Source organism: Myotis lucifugus, unplaced genomic scaffold (genome assembly GCF_000147115.1).
Source record: "Myotis lucifugus unplaced genomic scaffold, Myoluc2.0 scaffold_441, whole genome shotgun sequence".
Classification (NCBI taxonomy): domain Eukaryota; kingdom Metazoa; phylum Chordata; class Mammalia; order Chiroptera; family Vespertilionidae; genus Myotis; species Myotis lucifugus.
In genome coordinates, this window is record NW_005871489.1 from 687,883 (window position 1) to 710,014 (window position 22,132).

Below are 22,132 nucleotides of genomic sequence, written 5' to 3' on the forward strand. Positions count from 1 at the left end.
CTGGGCTGAGGGACCCCTCCCCCATGCACAAATTTCATGCACTGGGCCTCCAGTGTGTCATAAAAATGAATGAGGAATATCTCTATATACTGAGATGGAGTGAAATCAGCATATGTTGGTAAAAGAAAATATCACCTGCAACACGGTGTATATAGTGCACCACCTTTTGTGTAAAGAAGGCGAGGATAACCCCAGCCAGTTTGGCTCAGCGGATAGAGCATCGGCCTGCAGACCTAAGGGTCCCGGGTTCAATTCTGGTCAACAGCTCGTATCTCAGTTACAGGTTCCTTCCCAGCCTGGGCCCTGGTCAGGGCTTGTGAAGGAGGCAACCAATCGATGTGTTTCTCTCACATCGATAGTTCTGTCTTTCCCTCTCTCTTCCAGTCTCTCTAAAAATCAATGGAAAAATATCCTCGGGTGAGGATTAAAAAAAAAAAAAGTTGGGGGAGGAGAGCCTGGTCAGTGTGGCTCAGTGGTTGAGCATCAACCTCAGAACTAGGAGTCAGGGTTCAATTCCCGGTCAGGGACATGCCTGGGTTGTGGGCTCAGTCCCCAGTAGGGGGCGTGCAGGAGACAGCCGATCCATGATTCTCTCTCATCATTGATGTTTCTATCCTCCTCTCCCTCTCCCTTTTTCTCTTAAATCAATAAAAATATAAATATATTTTAAAAAGTATTAAAAAAAGAAAAATAGTACTAAATTATATATCAAATTGATGCTGGACCACAAAGATAAAAGTGCTATTTCAAGTTACTTTCGGGTGCAGCGTGTGGACTGTGCATCATTAGTGGAGTCCCCTGGGGTTGAAAAGAGCTGCCAAGAAAGACTGAACTTCATTCAATCTTCTTTCTGTCAGTAGCGACCTTGGCGTTGCAACTTTGAAATTATTATCTGTACATTGTAGGTTAGTAAGTCATTACAGGCATTGCCCTCGGCGGTCCCGGATCTGTCTCTTGCTTCAACAGCGTTTGGACAGAACAGACCCAGGAACGACCCTTCTTCCAGCCTCCAACCACCCTCCACCAGTCACCACTTCGGAACCACCTCCGAGACCAGCCAACACCGTTTTTTTTCTACCTTAACTCCTTATTACCAAACAACCATGAGCTCCCAAATTCGTCAGAATTATTCCACCGGGGTGGAGGCTGCGGTCAGCTGCCTGACCAACCTGCATCTGTGGGCCTCCCACACCTACCTCTCTCTGGGCTTCTATTTAGACTGAGATGAGACGGTGTGGCTTTGGAGGACAAGGCCACTTCTTCCACAAGTTGGCGGAGAAGAAGCTCCAGGGTGCTGAGCATCTCTTAACGTTACAAAACAAGTGTGGGGGTCGCATTCTCTTCCAGGGCGTGCTGAAGCCTCCCAAGATGAGTGGGCAAAACTAAGACTCCATGGAAGTGGCCATGGCCTTGGAGAGGATCCTGACCAGGCCCTTTTGGAGCTGCATGCCTTGGGTTCTATCCGTGCAGACCCTCATCTCTGTGACTTCCTGGAGAACCACTTCCGGGGTGAGGAGGTGAAACTCATCAAGAAGATGGGCGACACCTGACTCACCTCCGCAGGCTGGCCTCCCCCCAGGCTGGGCTGGACGAGTATCTCTTCGAAAGACTCACCCTCGAGCACGACTAGGAGCCTTTGGAGCCCAGAGGCCTTTCAGAGGCCCCTCTGCATCCCCCTGGTGTCTCTGGCTTTTACCTGAGCCTCTCCCCGAAGCTACTAGTCATTTTTTAAACCTCCCTGGGGCCCTCTCCCATGTATTGACCAAATGAAACAATAAAGTTTTTTTGCAGCAACAAAACAAAACAAAAAAGTCATTACAAAAATAAAAATTATGGTTAGAAATCAAGACTTTCAGCCTAACAGAAAAGACAACCAAATATAAACTCAAAGAAGTTCAGTGGAAAACTCAATAATGTTATGTTTGAAGCAGAAACATTACTACAAATATTTGAAGTTTTTTTGTTTTTGGAAAATATGTATTTTCTAAGTCAATTAACAGAAGCAATAACAACACAATAGCAACAAACGCACCATCCCCCACTAAAAACAAACAGGGCTTATTAGAGAAATAGCTAAGTCTAAATTGGAGGCAGAAAAGGTTTGAGTTGATCCTGTGCCAGAAAGCAAGGATACTCTCAAAGGCTAATGGGGTGAAAAGCCAGCTTGTGGGGTTCCCATGGCCTAAGGTGGGATAGTTTGAGCAACAAAAAGAATAATGACTGTATCTGATCAAGACACACAAATATGTAAGAGTCAATGCATTCATAGTGATCATCAGAGCGAGAGCGAGAGGAAGAGAGAGAAGGAATAGCAATAGCAGCTCAAAAAATGTCACTGGGTTCCATTGGGGCTACTATTGGAAGCAAGGGCACCAACTCTGTTATTCTGTTTGTGTGTTATGTGCCATTGAGCTGGCTCTATAAACCCCCAAAATTCATGGGGTCTCTAGAGGGGTCCATAGCTGCAGACTGTCCCCGTGAGAGCGCGAACCGTTGTAATTTTCCAGAGCAACAGTTCAGTTGAAGAAATGATCAAGTTTCTCTTCCCTCAAAGCAAGACATTCAGAGGCACACACAAAAAAACTGTGTTTGCTTTGAAGAAAAAATTAGCATCAATCGTAGGTTATGTTAAAACTCATCTGAGACCTTTAGGAAGGTTAATACATATGAAAATATTTGCAGGATCCTCAGGGCTCAGTGCAGGGCTGGAGACGCTTCGCCTGTGTTCTACAGGAGCCTCTTTGAAACCCCGACAGATGTGTATTGAATTGCACCCAAAGGTCAAACCCGGAGCCCTGCTGCCAGGCCACAAATGGCTTCTCCCGGGCTCCTCGGGTGTTATTTCTGGAGGAGCTGTGGCCTTGGGAACTCAGCGCACACGCTGATCAGTAACCAAAGGCAAATAGCTGTCCTTTGGGCGTCAGCTTCTACCATGGTGACCGCTGATCCTCTCCTTTTAGGACTCGGCTAATGTCCCATGTGGATGTGTTACTTTATTTGAGTAGAAGACACACAAATGAATTGGAGGGATTGGAGGGTCCACATACTATCAATTGATATTAGTGGAATCCAATGGCAGAACCAGGACTATCTGGCTTCCCACTGACCTTAGCGTAAAGACCCACTCCCTAACCTTCCCTTGCAGGGAGAGTTGGGGCTCCTGGCAGGCTCACCGAAATGCTCTGTGGGGACTCTGAGCCCTGAGGGAGCCCCCAGGTGGTACAGCTGGGGATGAGGCACACGGTACCTGCTTTTTGAGAATCATTAGCCAGGTGGGCCCTAATGGAATCCTCATAAGATGGGGTAGAGGGAGTTTGGGGACAGACACACAGAGGAGAAGGCTGTGTGACCATGTGCAAGTCACAGAGTTTAGAGTGAGGCAGCCACAAGCCAAGGAACCTGGATGGCCCCCAGAAGCTGGGAGAGGCAAGAAACAGACCCTCCCAGGATCTTCCATGGGTAGAGCAGCCCTGCCAAGGGTCCCACATTGGGGATGGAGCCCGCAATCGGGCATGTGCCCTGACTGGGAATCAGACAGTGACCTCCTGGTTCATAGGTTGACACAACCACTGAGCCACCCCAGCCGGGCATCCCTCATTAGTTTTACATTAACATTGCAATGACAGTCCAGCGAGTTGAGGTGTATTTGCCTAGTGGAGTTCTGGAGGCCAGAAGTCCAAAATCAAAGTGTTGCAGGACTGGATCACCTCTGGAGGCTGCAGGGAAGGGTCTGTTTTGTTCCTCTTCCAGCTCCTGGGGGCTACTATTCCTTGGCTTGTGGCGGCATCACTCCAATCTCTGCCACTGTGGTCACTTGGCCTCCTTCTCTTCTGCCTTCTCCTTTACTCTGTCTTAAGGACACTTACTGGATTTAGGACCCATCTGGGCAATCCAGGATGATCCCATCTCAATTAACTACGTTTGGAAAGACCACTTTGCCAAATAAGGTCACATTCACAGGCTCTAGGGACTTGCACATGGACATGTCTTTTGGGGCCACCATTGAACCCTCCACACCTAGACACAGGTTTTCTTCCCAGTGCCCCGAGTCCCTTAAAGAAGGCTAGAGGCCATGCCCTAGGGAAAGCAATCTAACTACTACCCATCCCATGAGATAAAGTTTTCCAGAAGAGAGTTAAGTGTCTCACGGAACTGAAGGAGAAGGCTCAGTCCTGGCTGTGTGTATGTGGGTGGGCTGGCCTGGTGCATGGACGGGCAGGTTCTACCATCTCTCCATCCACCAGCCCTCCACACTCCTGCGTCCGGGTCTGCTGTTCTCCTCAGGGAGACCCTCCCCGGGACCCTCTGCCTGGGCAATTCCGCTCATTCTTCAGGCTCAGCTCCAATATCCCTTCTTTCACGTCAGAGTGCCCACCGGACGTCTTCATCTGTAGCCGTGGCCTGCGGAGTTGGGGGACACACTCAAGAATTGCTTGGGGCACAGGAACAGTTGAGAACTCCTCTTTATATTTAGTTTCTATCTTCAAAAATAAAAAAGAAATCCACCCTTTCTAAAATTCAACATGCAAGTTGGCGGAGGTCTGTGTGTATACGATTTATTCACATATATTGGGTTGCACGTGTGAAATTGTCATTATTGGGCTATTTTTTGTTCTATAAATGTGTCAGTTTCGTGTAGTTCATCTAATATTACACTGAGAGTAAGTGCTCGCAGCGTTGTTACTGATGGGAATCAAACGTTTTCGGTCAGTAGAGTCAAATCATGGCGTCTTTCCTTGCTATTGCTTCCCCGCACCAGTAAGCCCTGAAGCTGGAGAACTGAGCACACTTAACCTTGACCCTGGGTTAGCATAGCTCAAGATGAGGCAGACACTTCCTCCGTTGGCATTTTGCATCTTGCATGCCTCTTGGAGCCTTGGGAACGAAGAGTATCATATTTTGAGCTCTGGACTGTGACGATTGAATGGAATCTGAGCCCACACCTAACAAAATAAACTCTTCTCCCCAGAACCGCCTCTACCCCCACCCGTCCCACCTGATGGCCCAGCTCCTTCTGTCAGGTCCTGGAGGAGCCATTGCACACCCACCACATGCAGGGGAGCATGTCAAAGGCACCCAAAGCTCCACCTGTCCATACATCTGAGCTCCAGTAGCCCTGTGTGCTGGGGCGGGAGTGACAGCGGGGCCATCGGTCTGGGTGTCTGCATGGCATGGAGGCTTTGCCTGCTGAATTCCCAGCAGCCTTGACTAGGCCTTACTACCCGGGAGAGGTAGTGGCAGTGAGCTGGGCTGCCACAAAGAGTAAGATGACATTAAACCACGTCTCTGACATAGACATCAAGGTGACACTTCGGTGGCCTAATTTCAGGGATGGCGGTAGGGCCTTTGTTCTAAAGCTCTTTTACCGCCGGCCCAGTTCCTGAAATTTTACCATGAGTGACATTCCTTTGCTCTTCCTCTTCCCCATTCTTTCCCCCTCAGGTGGGCCCATCGGCAGCCTGCGGGAGGCAGACCCATCCATGGGGTCCAGACCAGGGGCCCGGGGGACAGGAGTGAGCAAAGACAGGTGGGAGGGTGCCCAGGAAAGTCTTACTTTTGCCACAGCCGTCTCTGGGATGGTGTCACTGTGTGCTCGCCTGCCGGACAGCGGTCTGTAAACACCATCATTGTTGTTAGTTCCTGTGAATGCAGAACGCTCCTCAGACCCCAAACAAACCACAGACCCAAGGGGATATTTTCATTGGCATGCTTTATGAATTACTGGGAGGCTTTCATCTCACTGTTAACATCTAGGGCCCAGTGCCTGGCTCACAGGAGGCGCTCAATGAATATTTGTTGAACGCACAGTCAATAGACGTCGGACTTTAGTTTCATTAAAGCGTTTCTGACCACTCAAGGCGAGTGTTGAGTGAAATGAAAGCCTTTCAGGGTTAGTCACCGTGAAGGGTGGGGAAACACGCAGCTGGGTCTGCCTTTGTATTCCACTCGCCTATTGTTCTGAGCCACATTTCTTTCACCATGGATTCCTCCAACATGAGTGAAGAATTGGAATGACGGTTTGGGAAGGTCTAGTCACATCTGTCTGTCACAGAGGAAGCATGGTGGCTGCCAACCCATTGTTTGGAAGAATCAAGGGGATGGACCAAGGTCAGAGTGGAAGAGGCCAGTGTTGCTCTCCATGTGGGATGGGCTGGATGGACGGTGAGAGCTGACCTCACAGATGGGTTACTCCCGTGGGGGGTGGAGGGGGGGGGCGGGGGGGGGAGTTTCCAAGGGCAGATGTAGCAAATTATCTTCAACTGGGTGACTTAAAACAACAGGAATGTATTCTCTCACAGTCCTGGAGGCCGCGAGTCTGAAATCCAGGCGTCGGCAGGCACATCTCCTTATGAAGACTCCAGGGGAGCCTTCCAGCGCTTCCAGCTTCTGGTGGCTCCTGGTGTTCCTTGGCTTGTGGCAGCATCACTCCCATCTCTGCCTCCATCTTCACACGGCCTCTCCTCTGCGTCTCCGCCTCTTCTTATAAGAGCACTTGTTATTGGATGTATGGCCGACCCAGTTAATCCAGAAGATTTCATCTTGAGATTCTTAACTTAATTACATCTGCAAAGACCCTTTTTCCAATAAAGTCAGCATCACAGAGACTGGGGCTCAGGACTTAGACCTATTTTGGAGGGGGGGGGCATAGTTTAACCACTACAAGTGGGGTCAACCCCAGTTGTTTTCTGAACGTGATGCTGATAAAATGATTTGTGGAGATCATTGAGAAATTCCCAGTCAACATCAAGCATATTTCTTCCTTAAAAGGAGAAAATGTTGAATTTAATTTCGTGTGCCTAGCAATTATGACTCATTTTTTCAGGAGTCTACTTTACATCTTTAAATGATTTTTCTTCTACATATTGGAGAATCTCTTCCAACAACTGATCTATCACTTTGCACTTAAAACACACACACAACTGACTTTTAAAATTTACTAAGTTACATTTTTATTAGAAACTAGAGGCCCGATGCACGAAATCGGTGCAAGAGTAGGCCTTCCTTCCCCCGACTGCCGGCACCGGCTTCCCTCTGGCACCCAGGACCCAGGCTTCCCTCTGGCCGCAGGAAGGTCGTCCAGAGGATGTCTGGTCTAATTAGCATATTATGCTTTTATTATTATAGATAATGAGCTAGCTCAAAAAAATGCTTTCATGGGAGATAGATGAGACATTTCTATCATTTTGAAAATAAATAATGTATTTTATTCAAATGTTTTCATATTTTAAAAAAGTCAGATCAGGTGATCAACTGAAGGGAAACAAGTAGAGACAAAGGGTGATTGTGAAGTTATTGTCCATTTAAATAAATTAATTTAAATTTTTCTGTGAGCATCATGCTTGTAAGAAAAATTGCAAGTAATTCCTAGTCAAGTCTTGATATTTAAACATATATAAAAAAAACTACACCTCATTTTACTTCTATTTTTCCTAGAGGACAAAATCCTGCTCTCTAGGAAAATGGAAGTTCTTTTATTATGACCCCATTTGTAACAGCATTGTTTGGAATTCAGAAATTTAGAAACATCCTAAATATTTATCTGCAGAGAAAAGCCTAAGTAATGGGGTAGAATCGTGATTTAACACACTACACCAGTGATTTTCAAACAGTGTGCTGCAAGAATTTTTAAAACATGCAATACCTGGCTATTTAGTCAGGGGCACTGACCTCTTTTCCCTTAGATCAGTGATTCTCAACCTTCTGGCCCTTTAAATACAGTTCCTCATGTTGTGACCCAACCATAAAATTATTTTCGTTGCTACTTCATAACTGTAATGTTGCTACTGTTATGAATCATAATGTAAATATCTGATATGCAGGATGGTCTTAGGCGACCCCTGTGAAAGGGTCGTTTGACCGCCAAAGGGGTCGAGACCCACAGGTTGAGGACCGCTGCCTTAGATTGTTAAATAATAAAATGACAATATTCCCTGGCTAGTGTTGCTAAATGGTTAGAGCGTTGGCCCAATCACTAAAGGCTGGAGGGTTTGATCCCTGGCCCCAGTTGGGGCGTCTATAGTAGGCAACCAATTGGTGTGTCTCTCTCACATCGATGTTTCTCTCTCTCTCTCTCGCCCCTCCCTCCTTTTCACAGTCTCAAAAAATCAATGAAAAAAAATATCCTTGGTAAGGATTAACAACAAAAATGATATTGCTTTTGTCAGATCAACAAAAATTCTACTCTTTGCTGTGCCGCAGAATTTTAGTAGTTTATGTGTGTCCTGAGATGAAAAGCGTTGAAAATCGCTGTGCTAGGCCTGCTGCACAGGCGCCTGGCAGCTCCGTGCACCAGCAAGGACAACCCTCACAAAGATAATGGGACAGAGAAAGCAAGTTGGCGATACAAGTTGAAAACATATACAACGATGCTATATCTTGATTACAGCTTCATACACATAAAATAAGAATGGCAGGGAAATATACGCGTTTCCGAATGAAATGCACCCTTCGCAGAGGAATGATCCCCCTGGGAAAGGGAGTATGAAGGAACTGATGTCAGAAGGGACCATATGAGCAAGTTTTTTTTTTAGAAAAAAAATTATATAGAAAATGGTAGGGTTTGCTTGAGCTCAGTGGTGGGCATATGGGGTTTGTTATTATTCTGTTTTTCTGTGTGTTTGAAAATTTTATTAGAAAAACGTTCTTATTTTCCACTGGCTGAGGAGACTGTCTTTGTGCTCCCGTTGAGCTGATAGGGAGGCAACTGATTTTAACAGAGGACACGTGGACGGAACAAAGGCGAGGAGGGCCAGGGAGCGGGGCAAGCCACCTGCACGGGTGTTTCAGGCATTTTGTAACGCTGTACTTTCAGGCAACTGTTTGAACCTCAATCTCTTCCCTTGCAAAATGTGAATAATCTCTGTCTTGCCGACTTCACCGGGATGTGTGTGAAGAGATGAGCTATGATAACAGGAGGGACGTTGGAGTAATGGCTGCTAATGATGGAGCGGTTACTGTTTTCCGACAGCACTACACATCCATTATTTGCTTTACGGCCGATGACAGCGCTATGATGTGCGTATTGTTTTCTACATTCTTTCATGTACAACATCGTAAGCTCAGAAACAGATGGCTGCCCCATGCTCTGCCTTCCAGAACCAGGCTTTCATAAGATGCAGCGTTAACCTCGGGCCTGCTCCCAGGTGGCGCTAATGAAAGAGTGGATGGGGTTGTTCCCCGGACTCCCATCCCCCTGGCAGCTCTGATGGTTTCCAGTCCTGTCCTGCGGGGAGCGTGCCAGGGAACAGAGTTGACACCCGACATGGCTGAGCCTGTTCCCCGTCAGTCTGTGGGACCAGGTGTATGTGGTTTGTTTTCTGCTGGGACAGTCATGCTTTCTGAACCGTCTCATGGAAGTTCTTAGGAAGAAACTATGGCCCAAAAAGCTCACAGTTGACTCATCTGGGGATTACAGCTGTCAGGTAGCATAAGAGGACATGGGGCCTGGCCTTTTCCATGACACATCACTACTTATGGACCGTGCACTCAGGAGTCCTGATATCTGGCAAATTCAACAATCAAATTTAACATACTGAGTATGTTTTTTAAATATATTTTTATTGATTTCAGAGAGGAAGAGGGGGAGAGAGATAGAAACATCAATGATGAGAATCACTGATTGGCTGCCTCCTGTGCGCCCCACGCTGGGGATCGAGCCCACAACCCAGGCAGGTGCCCTGACCGGGAATCGAACCATGGCCTCCTGGTCCATAGGTTAACGTTCAACCACTGAGCCATGCTGGCTGGGCAACATACTGAATATTTGTTATGTGGAAAGCCTGATTCTCCCAGCTCTCCTGTTCCCAGCATCCAACTTATATGAGAGGGGACAGGATTGGCAGGGAGTTGACCCAGGGCGTGGCACTGGAATTCCTCTGGAGCAGTGTAGGTGGGGGTGGGAGGAGCAGACGGGTGTGATGGATAGACACAGAGCCTGGCCACTGTAGTCTCCGGACCAGCAGAGCATTTGTAGCTGAGGACCAAGGGGCAGTGAGCTGTCCCAGGAACAGGAATCTGGAACGTGCTCCCAGACCAGCCGTGGGCAAACTACGGCCCGCGAGCCGGATCCGGCCCGTTTGAAATGAATAAAACTAAAAAAAAAAAAAAAGACCGTACCCTTTTATGTAATGATGTTTACTTTGAATTTATATTAGTTCACACAAACGCTCCATCCATGCTTTTGTTCCGGCCCTCCGGTCCAGTTTAAGAACCCATTGTGGCTCTCGAGTCAAAAAGTTTGCCCACCCCTGTCCCAGACCCACAGGCAGCTAGAACACCCTTAACCAGGGTATTACCTCCTGTTCTTGTGTAACCCAGCCCAGCACACCTGAGGGCAGGTTCCCAGGGCTAACGGGCAGGAGGAGGTGTAGCTAGCTGCTCCCTCACCTGACTCCTCTCTGGTGCAGAGAAATCAGGAGGCAGGCCAAACCTTCTAAAACCTGTTGGGATCAGAGCAGGCAAAAGAAGTCCCAGAGTGCCACTGGTCTTCTCGACCCATTTGTCTGCTTGGCCTTAACCTCTCTACTTTGGCAGATCCCTGGGCGAAAGGTGTAATTACATTTTTCCCCCATGGTTGTACTTCCTGTCGCCATTTATAATTCGCTCCCAACTGAGTCAAGAGACAGAGGTGACATAACTTACCAGCTTATCTGGAAATGTTCCTCAGTGTGGCCTGACTCGATCGAGATCTCCAATCAAAGCTCTGACTCGATGTTATACTCAATCATCTCTTTTATTTTAATACTGTCCACACTGCATTGAGCATCAACACAGATGTGACTTAGAAACCCACAGCCTGGTCCCAGCAGGTGATGGGTCCAGTGTACGACTTGGGGTGGACTGTTATTGTTCACAGTGAAAGAAAAAAGAAAGAAAGGATGAAATGGACATTATTCCCAACTCCTGTTTGGGAATCTGAGTGATGAAACAGGAGGGTTTTACGCTCATAATGCTTTTCCTAACCCCTTTCTCTCAATCAAAGATGATGTTCAAACATGGAACCTGGGCTGGTAGACCAGCTGAACTTAGGCAACAGAAGGGCACACTGTTTAAAATAATGTCCACACGTTACTGCAAACAAAAAAAGGGGGGTGGGGGGAACAGCTGCGCTTTCTGATAGTTTACTTTTTCCTGTTTGATGAGCTCGTGCAAGTTTACAGGATATCAGATCTGCACAAACACAGTCACGACAGAGCATCTGCTAAGTGTAAAGACTTTCTGTTTAGGAAAAAGCCTTCAGCTGACCCCTGGGAAACAATGTACTGAACTGGGCGGTGCCCACACCAAGAACAGCAGCTTGGGCACCTTGATTCTGATTTTTCAACTACGACCCCACAGAAACATGTGGGATCCCATGAAGACTGGGAGCATCTTCTGTTTTTAAATCCAGCTGCTTTTTAAAAATTAATATTTTATAAGATTATTTCCTCTAAGGCAGGAAGGGAAAGTTAGAAACCCGGCAGGTTCTGGCTCCCATGCCAGAGGCACACGGAAGGCTTCTTTCTGTTTGGGGACCACCAAGGTTCTTAGTGTCTGGGATAGGTGAGCCTCTGGCACCGCCGGGCTGCCAGCAGCCTCCTGAGCCACCATCAGGGCTGAGGTCTCCATAGTCTAGATCAGCGGTCGCCAACTTTCGGACCTCATGGACCACCAGTGGTCCATGGACCACCGGTTGGCAACCACTGGTCTAGATCAAAGCAGCCAATCTGAAGGGCCTGCGTCATGGAAATGAGAAGGCCACCCCCTTAGCACTGGCTCCCCAGCATCTGAGGGAAGCAGAGGGTCAAGTAGGAGCAAACCTTTGAGTCATCAAGTCATCGCTGGAAACGAGGGGAAAGCAAGCCTGGAGGCTGCCCCGTAGCTTGTTAGCTTGTTGTGAGATTTACAGATTGCTCCAGCTGAGATTCTTCCACTTGATTATTCACACCAAACCAGGCTTTAAAGATGGACCAAACTAGACCGGAATGTGTACATTTCAACAGATCAGAAATTGCAAAATGCTGATGCCATTTACTGACATAGCACTAGACCCAAGGACTCCACTGGTATAAATATTTCCAGATTCCTTTGCATTTTAACAATAACAGAGAACGGTTAGAACAAAGGCATGACTACGGCATCTGCCCTTGATGGAATTACATTGCCTGAGTGACAAATCAATCTATAGAGTGTGCTCCGTTTCCTATGCATTTTGTTTTCTAAGTCATCTTTTCCAAAACTTGTATGTTAAAAAAAGTTTCTCAAAAGACAAAATATTTAGAGGAGCAAGTCTTGTGGATGATTGTTCCTGCGGTTACTCTTGGCAGGCGGAGGGATCACCATGGATTCTGAGTGGGGGGGCCAGGCATTTCCATGGGTCATCTTCTCCCATGTGCTCAGGGACAGGGGAGGTCGGAAAGTCTTTTTTAAACATGTTGGCGGAAGGGCACAATTCTCCAGCTCTTTAGGGCCTGTGAAAACAAAGAGAGAGGCGATGGTCACTCCTTCTACTGGCACTGGGAACGGGAGTCCCATGAGTCATGTGCCTCTTGTCCTTCTAAGTCTTCCAATTCTGGAGCCTTATGCTCTTCTTTCTCAACCATTCTTCCTCCACGCCTGGCTCCCACACAGCCAGGGTCCGATTCCTGGGCATCTCCAAATACATAAACTTGTGACTGTACTGTGAATCGTGTCTCTCAAACCCCCAGATCCATGGCATCTGTCCTCTTCCTGTCCCCCAGATTCCCCAGTCATATATCATCTTCCCAACAGAAATACAAAAAAAGGTTTCCTCTGGCTATGAATTCTAATGTTCTGAATTCGTAGGGAATTTTAACAAAGAGGAAGAATCCCTTCTCATCAGTAGCCAATGCTAAGACTACTCTACCATGTGTGTGGGTGTGTCCAGGGCAGGATGGGGGGAGGGAACCCATCCCAGCAGAATTCCTCATCACTAGGGGAGCCCTGGTCCCACAGCAGACGGTCTTCTGGAAACCTCCCACCTCTGATGATCAGGAGCAGGGTGACGAGGTGTCAAGTTCAAACTTGGTTTGGGTTTTCTCTCAAGTCGTTAGTTGGAAAATTAAGACAAGAGGTCAAGTTTGGTCAGAGTTCAATGGAAGTCAACCATAGAGTCACCTCTGACTCTCTTTTCTTAGAAACACGTAAGGCCCATGTACACACTTGTTCTTCTGGGGAAACTTCAGATGCAGAGCTTCTAGAGGTCGGGGCTTTTGACCTTGACCTTCATTTCAAGGTTTCCATTAGCTCCAAGGTCAGAGCTCTAGAAGTGACTACCTACACTTATCTATCACATGGGTGTAAGTTGTTTACTTACGAGTACCTTCCCGACATTTTTCGCACGGCCACAATGATGATCCCCGCAATGAATCCAATGCCTAGTAAGACACCAACTATGATTCCAATCAGGGTCCCAGTCGAAAAGCCATCTGAATGAGAGGGAAGAAACCATGAGCCCAGATAAACAATACACCTGCCATACAACGTGTCATCCACAGCGCCACTGCCCTACTGTAGATCGAAATCATGTTCTATGGTGCTTCTCCTGTATCCAGTGGAAGCTGTTCTAGAAGAGGAGAAACCTGGGCTCTTCTAATCTCATCTAATGAGTGGAAAGATTTCTGGGTCTCAAGATTGATGAAGTATACCATTCATACAGCATGGATTCACAGTTAATCATTGGGTAGCGTCACTCTTAAAAACAATAAACTGTGATATGACACCATTCTCCACAAATGTCATTAAGTGAATTAGACTCATTTGTGGTTTGATTATTTTCAAATACAGGCAATTCCCTTTTCTCTCTTAAAAGAAGTTTGAAACCTGTTTCTTGGAGGGTTCTCTATTCTGCACTTGTTGACTCCAATCCAGAAAAGAATGTAATTCATCACAAAGATTAGGTTCAAAGAAACCCCCCACTTTTTAAAAAAAAATCTGAAAAGAATATTTTGATACCAAAACCTAGCTTACCTTTCGCACCTGTTGTCTGTGTGTCTTCTGTAAAGAGAGATGTAATGATATAGAATTATTAGGATTTAATAACTGTAATTTAACAATTGGCAAAAGATAAGTTTACCCTAAGAGGAAGGGAGCAAAACACAAGCAAAGAAGATAATTTCTTAAATAAATTGGATCAGGGGATTTTTAAGCAAGCTTTGACATGATCCTGTCTTCAAAACTATTATTACTGAATTTATGAACGCTTCTTCACGCCTATGGGCCCAAAGTACTTTTGTGTACATTACTTTTCCGCTATCAACTCAAGGCAACTGGCCCACGGATGTTTTAAATAAATTTTTTTTTAATATATATTTTATTGATTTTTTACAGAGAGGAAGGGAGAGGGATAGAGAGTTAGAAACATTGATGAGAGAGAAACATTGATCAGCTGCCTCCTGCACACCCCCTACTCGGGATGTGCTCGCAACCAAGGTACATGACCTTGACCGGAATCGAACCCGTGACCCTTCAGTCCGCAGGCCGATGCTCTATCCACTGAGCCAAACTGGTTAGGGCGGCCCATGGAGGTTTTCAATAAATGATTAGGAAGTTTCAGAGCTTAGGGCAGCCGTGGGCAAACTACGGCCCGCGGGCCGGATCCGGCCCGTTTGAAATGAATAAAACTAAAAAAAAAAAAAAGACCGTACCCTTTTATGTAATGATGTTTACTTTGAATTTATATTAGTTCACACAAACACTCCATCCATGCTTTTGTTCCGGCCCTCCGGTCCAGTTTAAGAACCCATTGTGGCCCTCGAGTCAAAAAGTTTGCCCACCCCTGGCTTAGGGTAACAAAGAATCCAAGGCTGTTGATTCTTGGTCCAATGTCAAGGTCATGGAAAACTCACCCACTGGGATGAGGTCTGTTTTGAAGAATTTTCATTTTGAGAGCACTATGCTCTAGTTTTGGAAGGTGTGGCCAAGACTGAGATTTGTCTTTTGATATTAATTGCCTCCTTTTTTTTTTTTAGTAGCAAAATTCACAGCTTACAGGGTAGTAGCAACATGCCCAGCTCAGTTTAATGAAAGAATACACACCTTGTATTCATGCCACTGTGATTTTAGGATTTCTACCTGCAGCCAAACCTAGTTCAATAGTTGCAATGTGAATATTTTCATTTACCTATCACATGGGTATCAGTTATTTATTTACAACTATCTTCCTGTAAGTAAATAAGAAAATGGTGAGTTTCAGATAATTTCACATAATTCCTATTTAAAAGTAAAGGTGTTTTGTTCTCTCCCATCAACCTCTCTGTAGAGAGTTCTTAACTTCTCTGGGGGGTATTTGTTTATCTGGAGGTGCCTTGATTTCATGATACAATGGAGGGAAGTGAACCAATCAGGCCCTTCCCTACAACCTTAGCTCACAACTTGCAAAATGCTGATACCCAATAACGTTCTTAATGAAAGATGAAACCAGCCGTCCATCATCTACAAAATGCTTGCTTTTCTAATGGTTGGGTTTGAAAGAAGCCATCCCTTTGAACCACGGCTGTCTCCAGAAAGACACCTTTTCAAGAGGGCCCCAGGGTAGGTAGGGATCTCCCTGCATGAGCTGAACCTATGGCTCGGGAGCACTCACACGGAGCTCAAGTGGATGGTGCTATCCCACCATAAAAGTGTTTTGGAAGCTGCTGGACCCGAGTCCTGCCCAGAACAACAGCATCGTCAAATCAACTCCCCAAATGTCATTCATCCCCGGCTGCCAAATACCAGCAGAAACAGGTCTAATTGTTTTCTTTCATGTCTTAATATGGTGGCTGCCAATTCCACCAACCTCAGAACAGGCCATCATCACCATCAATGACACCATGAGTTAGGAAATACCAAAAATAAAGTTTATGGAAGATTCCTTACTAAATTAGAACGTATTAGTCCTGTCCTCTCTAACTCCCTTGCAATTACATGGCTGTGATCATAAAATGTGTCATAAATGTGAACATCATCACACTTGGGCGTTTCATGGGAAAGACATCTGCTGCCCTAATGAAATGACCTCTTAAGAAACCTAAATGTTTAAAATTACATTTTAACTCATGTAAAAATTTCCCGGGACACTGATATATGAAGTGGGAATATACTGTTAGTCACAGGTTTTGTGATGGGTGGGGCAGGGGACACCACAGAAGAGTAACCAGGAGTGTTTTCCAGGCAATTGAGAATTTTTTTTAAGGATTAGAAAGGTATCCTGGCATGACAGAAAGAATACTCAACTTGGAAGGTTCCATTTTCTGCTGCCCATTAGCTGTTAACAATTTATTTTCTTCTTGTTTGTGTGTGTGGGTTTTTTTGTGTGGGTTTTTTTGTAAATCCTCACCCAAGGATATTTTTCCATTGATGTTTAAAGAGAGTGAAAAGGAGGAGGAGAGACAAAGAGAGAGAAAGAGAGAAACATAGATCTCAGAGAGACACATTGATTACTTGCCTCCCACACACTCCAACCAAGGCTGGGATTGAGCCTGCAACCAAGGTACATGCCCTTGACCAGAATTGAACCAGGGACCCTTCATTCAGTACACGGCCGATGCTCTATCCACTGAGCCAAACCGGGTAAGCTGTTAACCAGGTAATGCTCCATTTCTTTAGCATCTTGGGGTGACCTTTAAGCTTTATTTTCAAAGCACTTTTAGGAAGTTTCTTTTCTATTGTGGTAAAATATACATAACACAAAATTTACCGTCTTCATTTTTGTGTACAATTCAATGGTAGAAATACATTTATATTGTTGTGCCATCATCACCAACCTCCATCTCCAGAACTCATCTCACAACACTAACCTTATACACCCATTAAACAATAACTCCCTCCTCCCTCCTCCCCAACCCTAGACGACCATCCTTCTACTTTCTGTCCCTATAATTCTGACTACTTTGTGTAGTGTACCTCATCTGAGTGGGATCATACAGCATCTGCCTTTTGGTGACTAGCTTATTCTAATTAGCATAATATCTCAAGGTTTACCCATTTGTATTATGTGTCAATTTTATTCCTTTTACAGGCTGAATAATATTCCATTGTATGTATTCAAGGTGCCTTGATTTTGTTTATCCATTCATCTGTCAATAAATTCCACATTTCAGCTACAGTAAATAATGTTGCTATGAACGTAGGTATACAAATATAAAGCTTTTTAAAAAAAATCCTCACCTGAGGACATGTTTCTATAGAGGAAGGAAGGAAGGGGGAGAGTGAGAGGAGAGAGAGAGAAACATCAATTGGCTGCCTCCTGTAATGCCCCAACTGGGGATCGAACCTGAAACCTGGATAAATGCCCTGATCGGGAATTGAACCACCATCTTTCAGTGTACGAGACAATGCTCTAACTAACTGAGCCACACTGGCCAGGGCTAAAGCATTTTTTTAAAATCCTCAGAAGTGCTATAGATTTTGTAAAACCAGATTGGCTTTGGGTCTGGAAATGTTTATTGACACTAAAGAATAACTTTCTAGGAGTTCAGCTGTACATTTAGTTTGAGGAACCACTGTACTAGGCAAAGTCTTTGTGTTTACTTTCATTTAAAGATGGAAATACCTATCACTTGTTCTCAAGGCAGAGAACTCTGTTCAGTAGCCCAATTTTATCTAGATAAAATGATTTACATAAAATAACTTAAGTTAGTAATCACTCATTGCAGTTATTGGAGGGTTAGTTCCTTCTCTTTCATCCCTATATACTACAAAATTAGGGTATATTAAAAAAAGGATTTAATTTCTTTTTTAAAAGCTCTAGAAATAGGCAGCTATCTCTTTCTATTGCTGAGTTGTAATGGCAATGATCTGTCCTTGTTTTTATCAGTGATGGTCCAAACCTCATAATCATGGCAAACACCCAACGTCCTCCTCTCTAGTTTCTCTCCAAGATGTTCCACTTATAAAGCTGCAGGTGTCAACCGGGGATCACAAGGACAACCCCAAATCCTGGTAAGAAAAGATTCTTGCTCCCTGGATACAGACATGAACTCTATATAGATGGCAAACAGTACTATAGAGCCCATTGAGATTTACATAGGTTGGCTGAGTTTTATGCTTTTAGGTGAACACACAAAGTTCTTAGCATTCTACCCACTTAGGGTCAGAAACACGACACCAGTAGCTACTCATCTTGCCCTGGTGGGGGTATTATCACTTGTTCTCAAGGCAGAGAACTCTGTTCAGCAGCCCAATAAATCAAATTGGATTTAGCAACCTAATACATCGAGTTCTGAAACTTCCACATAAAGCTTGGTTTGGAATTCACTCTTGCATTCCAAAAATATGCCCTGCTGATTATTTCACTTGGTCATGGTTTCTGGAGGGTAATGATTATGCAAAACAAGATCAATCCGTGTTGGGGTGACCGGTTTTCTTACCCCTGGGGTGACTAGTGGCCCCATTCAAGGCTGTGGTGCTCTGGGTGTCTTCTTGGGCATGGCCTGTGCTTTCTGTAGTTGGCAGATCCTCTATAGGAGTGTCTGTGTGCTTTGTATTTGTGGGCACCTATTGGAGATGTAAATAAAGCAAAACAGAAATATAACATCATGTTTTAAAATATATACGCGGCCTTGTAACAGAAAAGAATATACGATGGTGGCATAAATATATAAAATATATGATGACATAAATTTAAAGTGGAAACCAGAAAACAAACAAACAGAATAACAGGAACATGAATAAAACCATGCCTCCAGAAATGAATACCAAGTATTTACTTCCATGGGTCTTCATTCTTGCTGACTTCCTGGGGTCTTAATTCTTCAAAAAATATCAGCTTACTAAGTTTTAATTCTTTCTCTCCCTTGAATTTGAATGGCATTTCCTCCCTTCAACATTTTTGGGGAATATATTATGTTGTATCATATTTTAATGCCCTCCCTCTCCCAATCAGAGTAATAGCTAAAACTTACTATGTGCCAGCCCCTTTAAATACCTCATTTACTACACACACACACACACACACACACACACACACGTGCATGTGCACAAAACCCCTATGAAGTAGATCTTATTATTAGTCCTATGGTATGAACAAGGCTTAAAGAGATTCGAAAATATGCCCAAACTCACATAGCCAACAAGTGGCAGAACAAGACTTGGAAGTGGTTCTGTTGACTCCAAAGTTTAGGCCAATGTAACATTCAAAAATACGCTAATGAACACAAGCAACAAAAGCAAAAATAGATAAATGGGACCTCATCCAACTTAAAAACTTTGTGCACCCAAGGACACAATCAACAAAGTGAAAAGGCAACCTAGGAAATAGGAGACAATGTTCGCAATTCATATACCTGGTAAGGGTATCAAGAAATCCTACAACTCAACAATAAGAAATCAGATAACCTGAGGACTTTAATACAATAGCCAACAAGCATATAAAAAGGTTCTGAATCTCAGAGAAGTGCAAATCAATACCTCAACGAGATTACCACCTCACATCTGTTAGCATGGCTACTATCAAAAGAACAGAAAACACTGTGTTGGCAAGGTTGTGGAGAAATCGGAACCATTGTGCACTGTTGGTGTAACTGGAAGTGGTGCAACCACTAGGGAAACAGGATAGAGGTTCCTCAGAAAAATTAGGAATATAATGACCATATGATCCAAAAATCCCACTTCTGAGTATACGTAGACCCAAAAGAACTGAAAGTGAGGTCTTGAGATATTTGTACACCATGTTCAAAGCAGCACTATTCATAATAGCCAAAAGCAACCCAAAAGTCCATCAATGCTGAATGAATAATAAAAATGCCGTATATCCATGTAATGGAATATTATTCAGTCTTTAAAAAGAAGAAAATTTGGACACATGCTACAACATGGATGAACCTTGAGGACCTTAAGCCAAGTGAAATAAGCCAGTCAGTCACTAAATGACAAATATGGTGTGATTCCACTGATATGAGGCACTTAGAGTAGTCAGAATAGAGATAAAAAGTAGAATGGTGGTCACCAGAGATTGGAGGGAGGAGGAAAAGGTGAGTTGAATGGGTGCAGTTTCAGATTTGCAAGAGGAAGACAGTCTGGAGATCTGTTTCACAAGATGAATATACTTAATACTACTGAATTGTGGGTACACTCAAAAATGGTTCAGTTAGCCCTGACCGGTTTGGCTCAATGGATGGAGCATAAGCCTTCGGACTCAAGGGTCCCGGGTTCGATTCTGGTCAAGGGCATGTACCTTGGTTGCACGCGCATCCCCAGTGGGGAGTGTGCAGGAGGCAGCTGATCGATGTTTCTCTCTCATCGATGTTTCTGGCTTTCTATCCCTCTCCCTTCCTCTCTGTAAAAAAAAAAAATATGGCTCAGTTGGCCCTGGCCAGGTGACTCCAATGTTTGGAGCATTGTCCCATATGCCAAAAGGTTGCAGGTTCAATTCCCGGATAGGGCATATACCTAGGTTGTGAGTTTGATCCCAGGTTGGGTGCATACAGGAGGCAACTGATTGGTGTTTCTCACATCAATGTTTCTCTCTCTCTGTCTCTTGCCTCCTTCATCTCTTTCTAAAATCAATAAACATATCCTCAGGTGAAGATTTTTTTAAATGGCTCATATGGTAAATTTTATGTTATGTGTTCTTTAACACAATAAAAAATATGCTAATGAGTATCTACCATGTGCCTCGCATGGTTCTCAACCCTGGGGATATTCTTAAACAGGGGCCGGCACACTTTTCTGTAGAAGGCCAAATGGTAAATATTTTCTCTGTTGTAACCAACTACTCAACTCTGCTCTTAGGGTATGAGATCAGCCTGAGATCATTCTCAACTGAAGAGGCACTGCTGTGTTCCAGTAAAACTTTATTGACAAGAACAGGGTGTGGGCCCAATCTGGTGAGTAGTTTGCTGTCCTCTGGCCAAGAGCGTCACTCCTGCGGGGTGGGGACGGGATTCCTTTAGGCCTCTTTGAGATAATGAGTGAACTTAAGAATCACGAGAAAAAAAATCAACCATGGACTGACCTGGGGAGTATTCAAAGCAGAGAAAACAGAAACCTAAGTGGGAATAAGTCCAAAGGTCAGAAGGGCCCACATGGCTGAAATAGAGAACTCGAGAGGGACAGTGGTGCAAGGATGTCACAGAGGTGGGAAGAGCCTCTGTCCCATGTCACTACAGTCAAAGCTCCTCAAGGGTGGAAGGTGTGGCCTATATCCGTCCTCAATGCCGCCCAGAGCCTGGCGTCTGGTCTTGCCCCTAGCAGGGGCTTAAGATATGTAGGACCTGATTAAAGGTCATTAGGGTGGGAATGTGTCAGTTGGGACTCCACATAGTCTACACCAGTATGGTCTGGGGGTGGCTTCTCGTCGGTGCTTATTACCAGTCACAGGATGACAGGAAGTTGTGAATACATATCTAGAAACTTTTATAGCAATCCAAGACGTGTCTTGTATTGACACATGGGCTATAGTAGACTGGACATCTATAAACCTACCTCCTTACCAGTTTGAGAAGCCCTGATGTAGACACTCGAAGCACCTGTGATCAACACACCAGTTACCTGCCAGCTGGATGAAACTGGGAAGTCGCTTTTGTTGCAAGCCATGTAACAACTCCTTTGTATGGTCCCACTGATTATATATACACACACACACACACACACACACACACACATATATATATATACATATATAAATATATTTAAATATATTTATGCATATATGTCCTTGCATGTGATTGCATGCTTACAAACCAAATTCCTCTCTTCCTCAGACACTCACCTGACTTGTGAAGCCAGCAGGCTTATGGGACTGTTCACTGGCACCTGGGGTCGTGTTACCATCCACACCTGGGGTCACCATGCCATTTTCCATACTTGCGGTTGTAGCTTCATCTTCTGGCAGGACTGTGCTGGCTAAAAAAGAAAGACTGAGTCAGGGCTCACGGTGGATGTAGTGTGTGGGCAGACCTAATGGTCTGGCTACATTGAGATTATCTTCCCCCATTTCTTTTTGGGATTTGTTGTCACATTTCCTGCTCGGCACACACCATTCTCCTTGCTGCACCTCTGGCACATGTGATTGGCCTGGTTGTCGCCATTGCCCAAGAAAGGAGGGTGGAAAGAGAAACAGCTGAAGCAGCCAGCCCCTCCTTGATATCCCTCTGGGGCGGGTTGTACACCTTTCCTTTTCAGGTACTATTTCAAATGATGAAGGAATGTA

General features: G+C 44.9%; 1 protein-coding gene across 2 annotated transcripts; it reads right to left on the reverse strand.

The window, feature by feature from the left end:
• Positions 1–10,713: 10,713 nt before the first annotated feature.
• Positions 10,714–21,821, reverse strand: PDPN (podoplanin). 2 transcript variants are annotated; one of them, XM_023744268.1, is made up of 5 exons: positions 21,692–21,821; positions 18,351–18,477; positions 13,969–13,995; positions 13,322–13,427; positions 10,714–12,449 (listed from the first exon to the last, which is right to left on the reverse strand). In XM_023744268.1, the coding sequence occupies exons 1-5, from the start codon at positions 21,782–21,784 to the stop codon at positions 12,443–12,445; spliced, it is 360 nt and encodes a 119-aa protein (XP_023600036.1). In that variant the 5' UTR covers positions 21,785–21,821; the 3' UTR covers positions 10,714–12,442. The 2 variants fall into 2 exon arrangements, with proteins under 2 accessions (XP_023600036.1, XP_023600035.1); XM_023744267.1 differs by having other exon boundaries at positions 13,316–13,427.
• Positions 21,822–22,132: the final 311 nt, after the last annotated feature.

Coding starts and splice junctions, on each gene's coding strand:
- PDPN (XM_023744267.1), bottom strand. CDS start 21,784: ATGGAAAATGGCATGGTGACCCCAGGTGTGGATGGTAACACGACCCCA. Junction 13,996..18,350: donor GGCCACTAGTCACCCCAGGG/GTAAGAAAACCG, acceptor CTCTCTTTACAG/AAGACACACAGACAACAGGT. Junction 13,428..13,968: donor ACAGACAACAGGTGCGAAAG/GTAAGCTAGGTT, acceptor CCTCTCATTCAG/ATGGCTTTTCGACTGGGACC.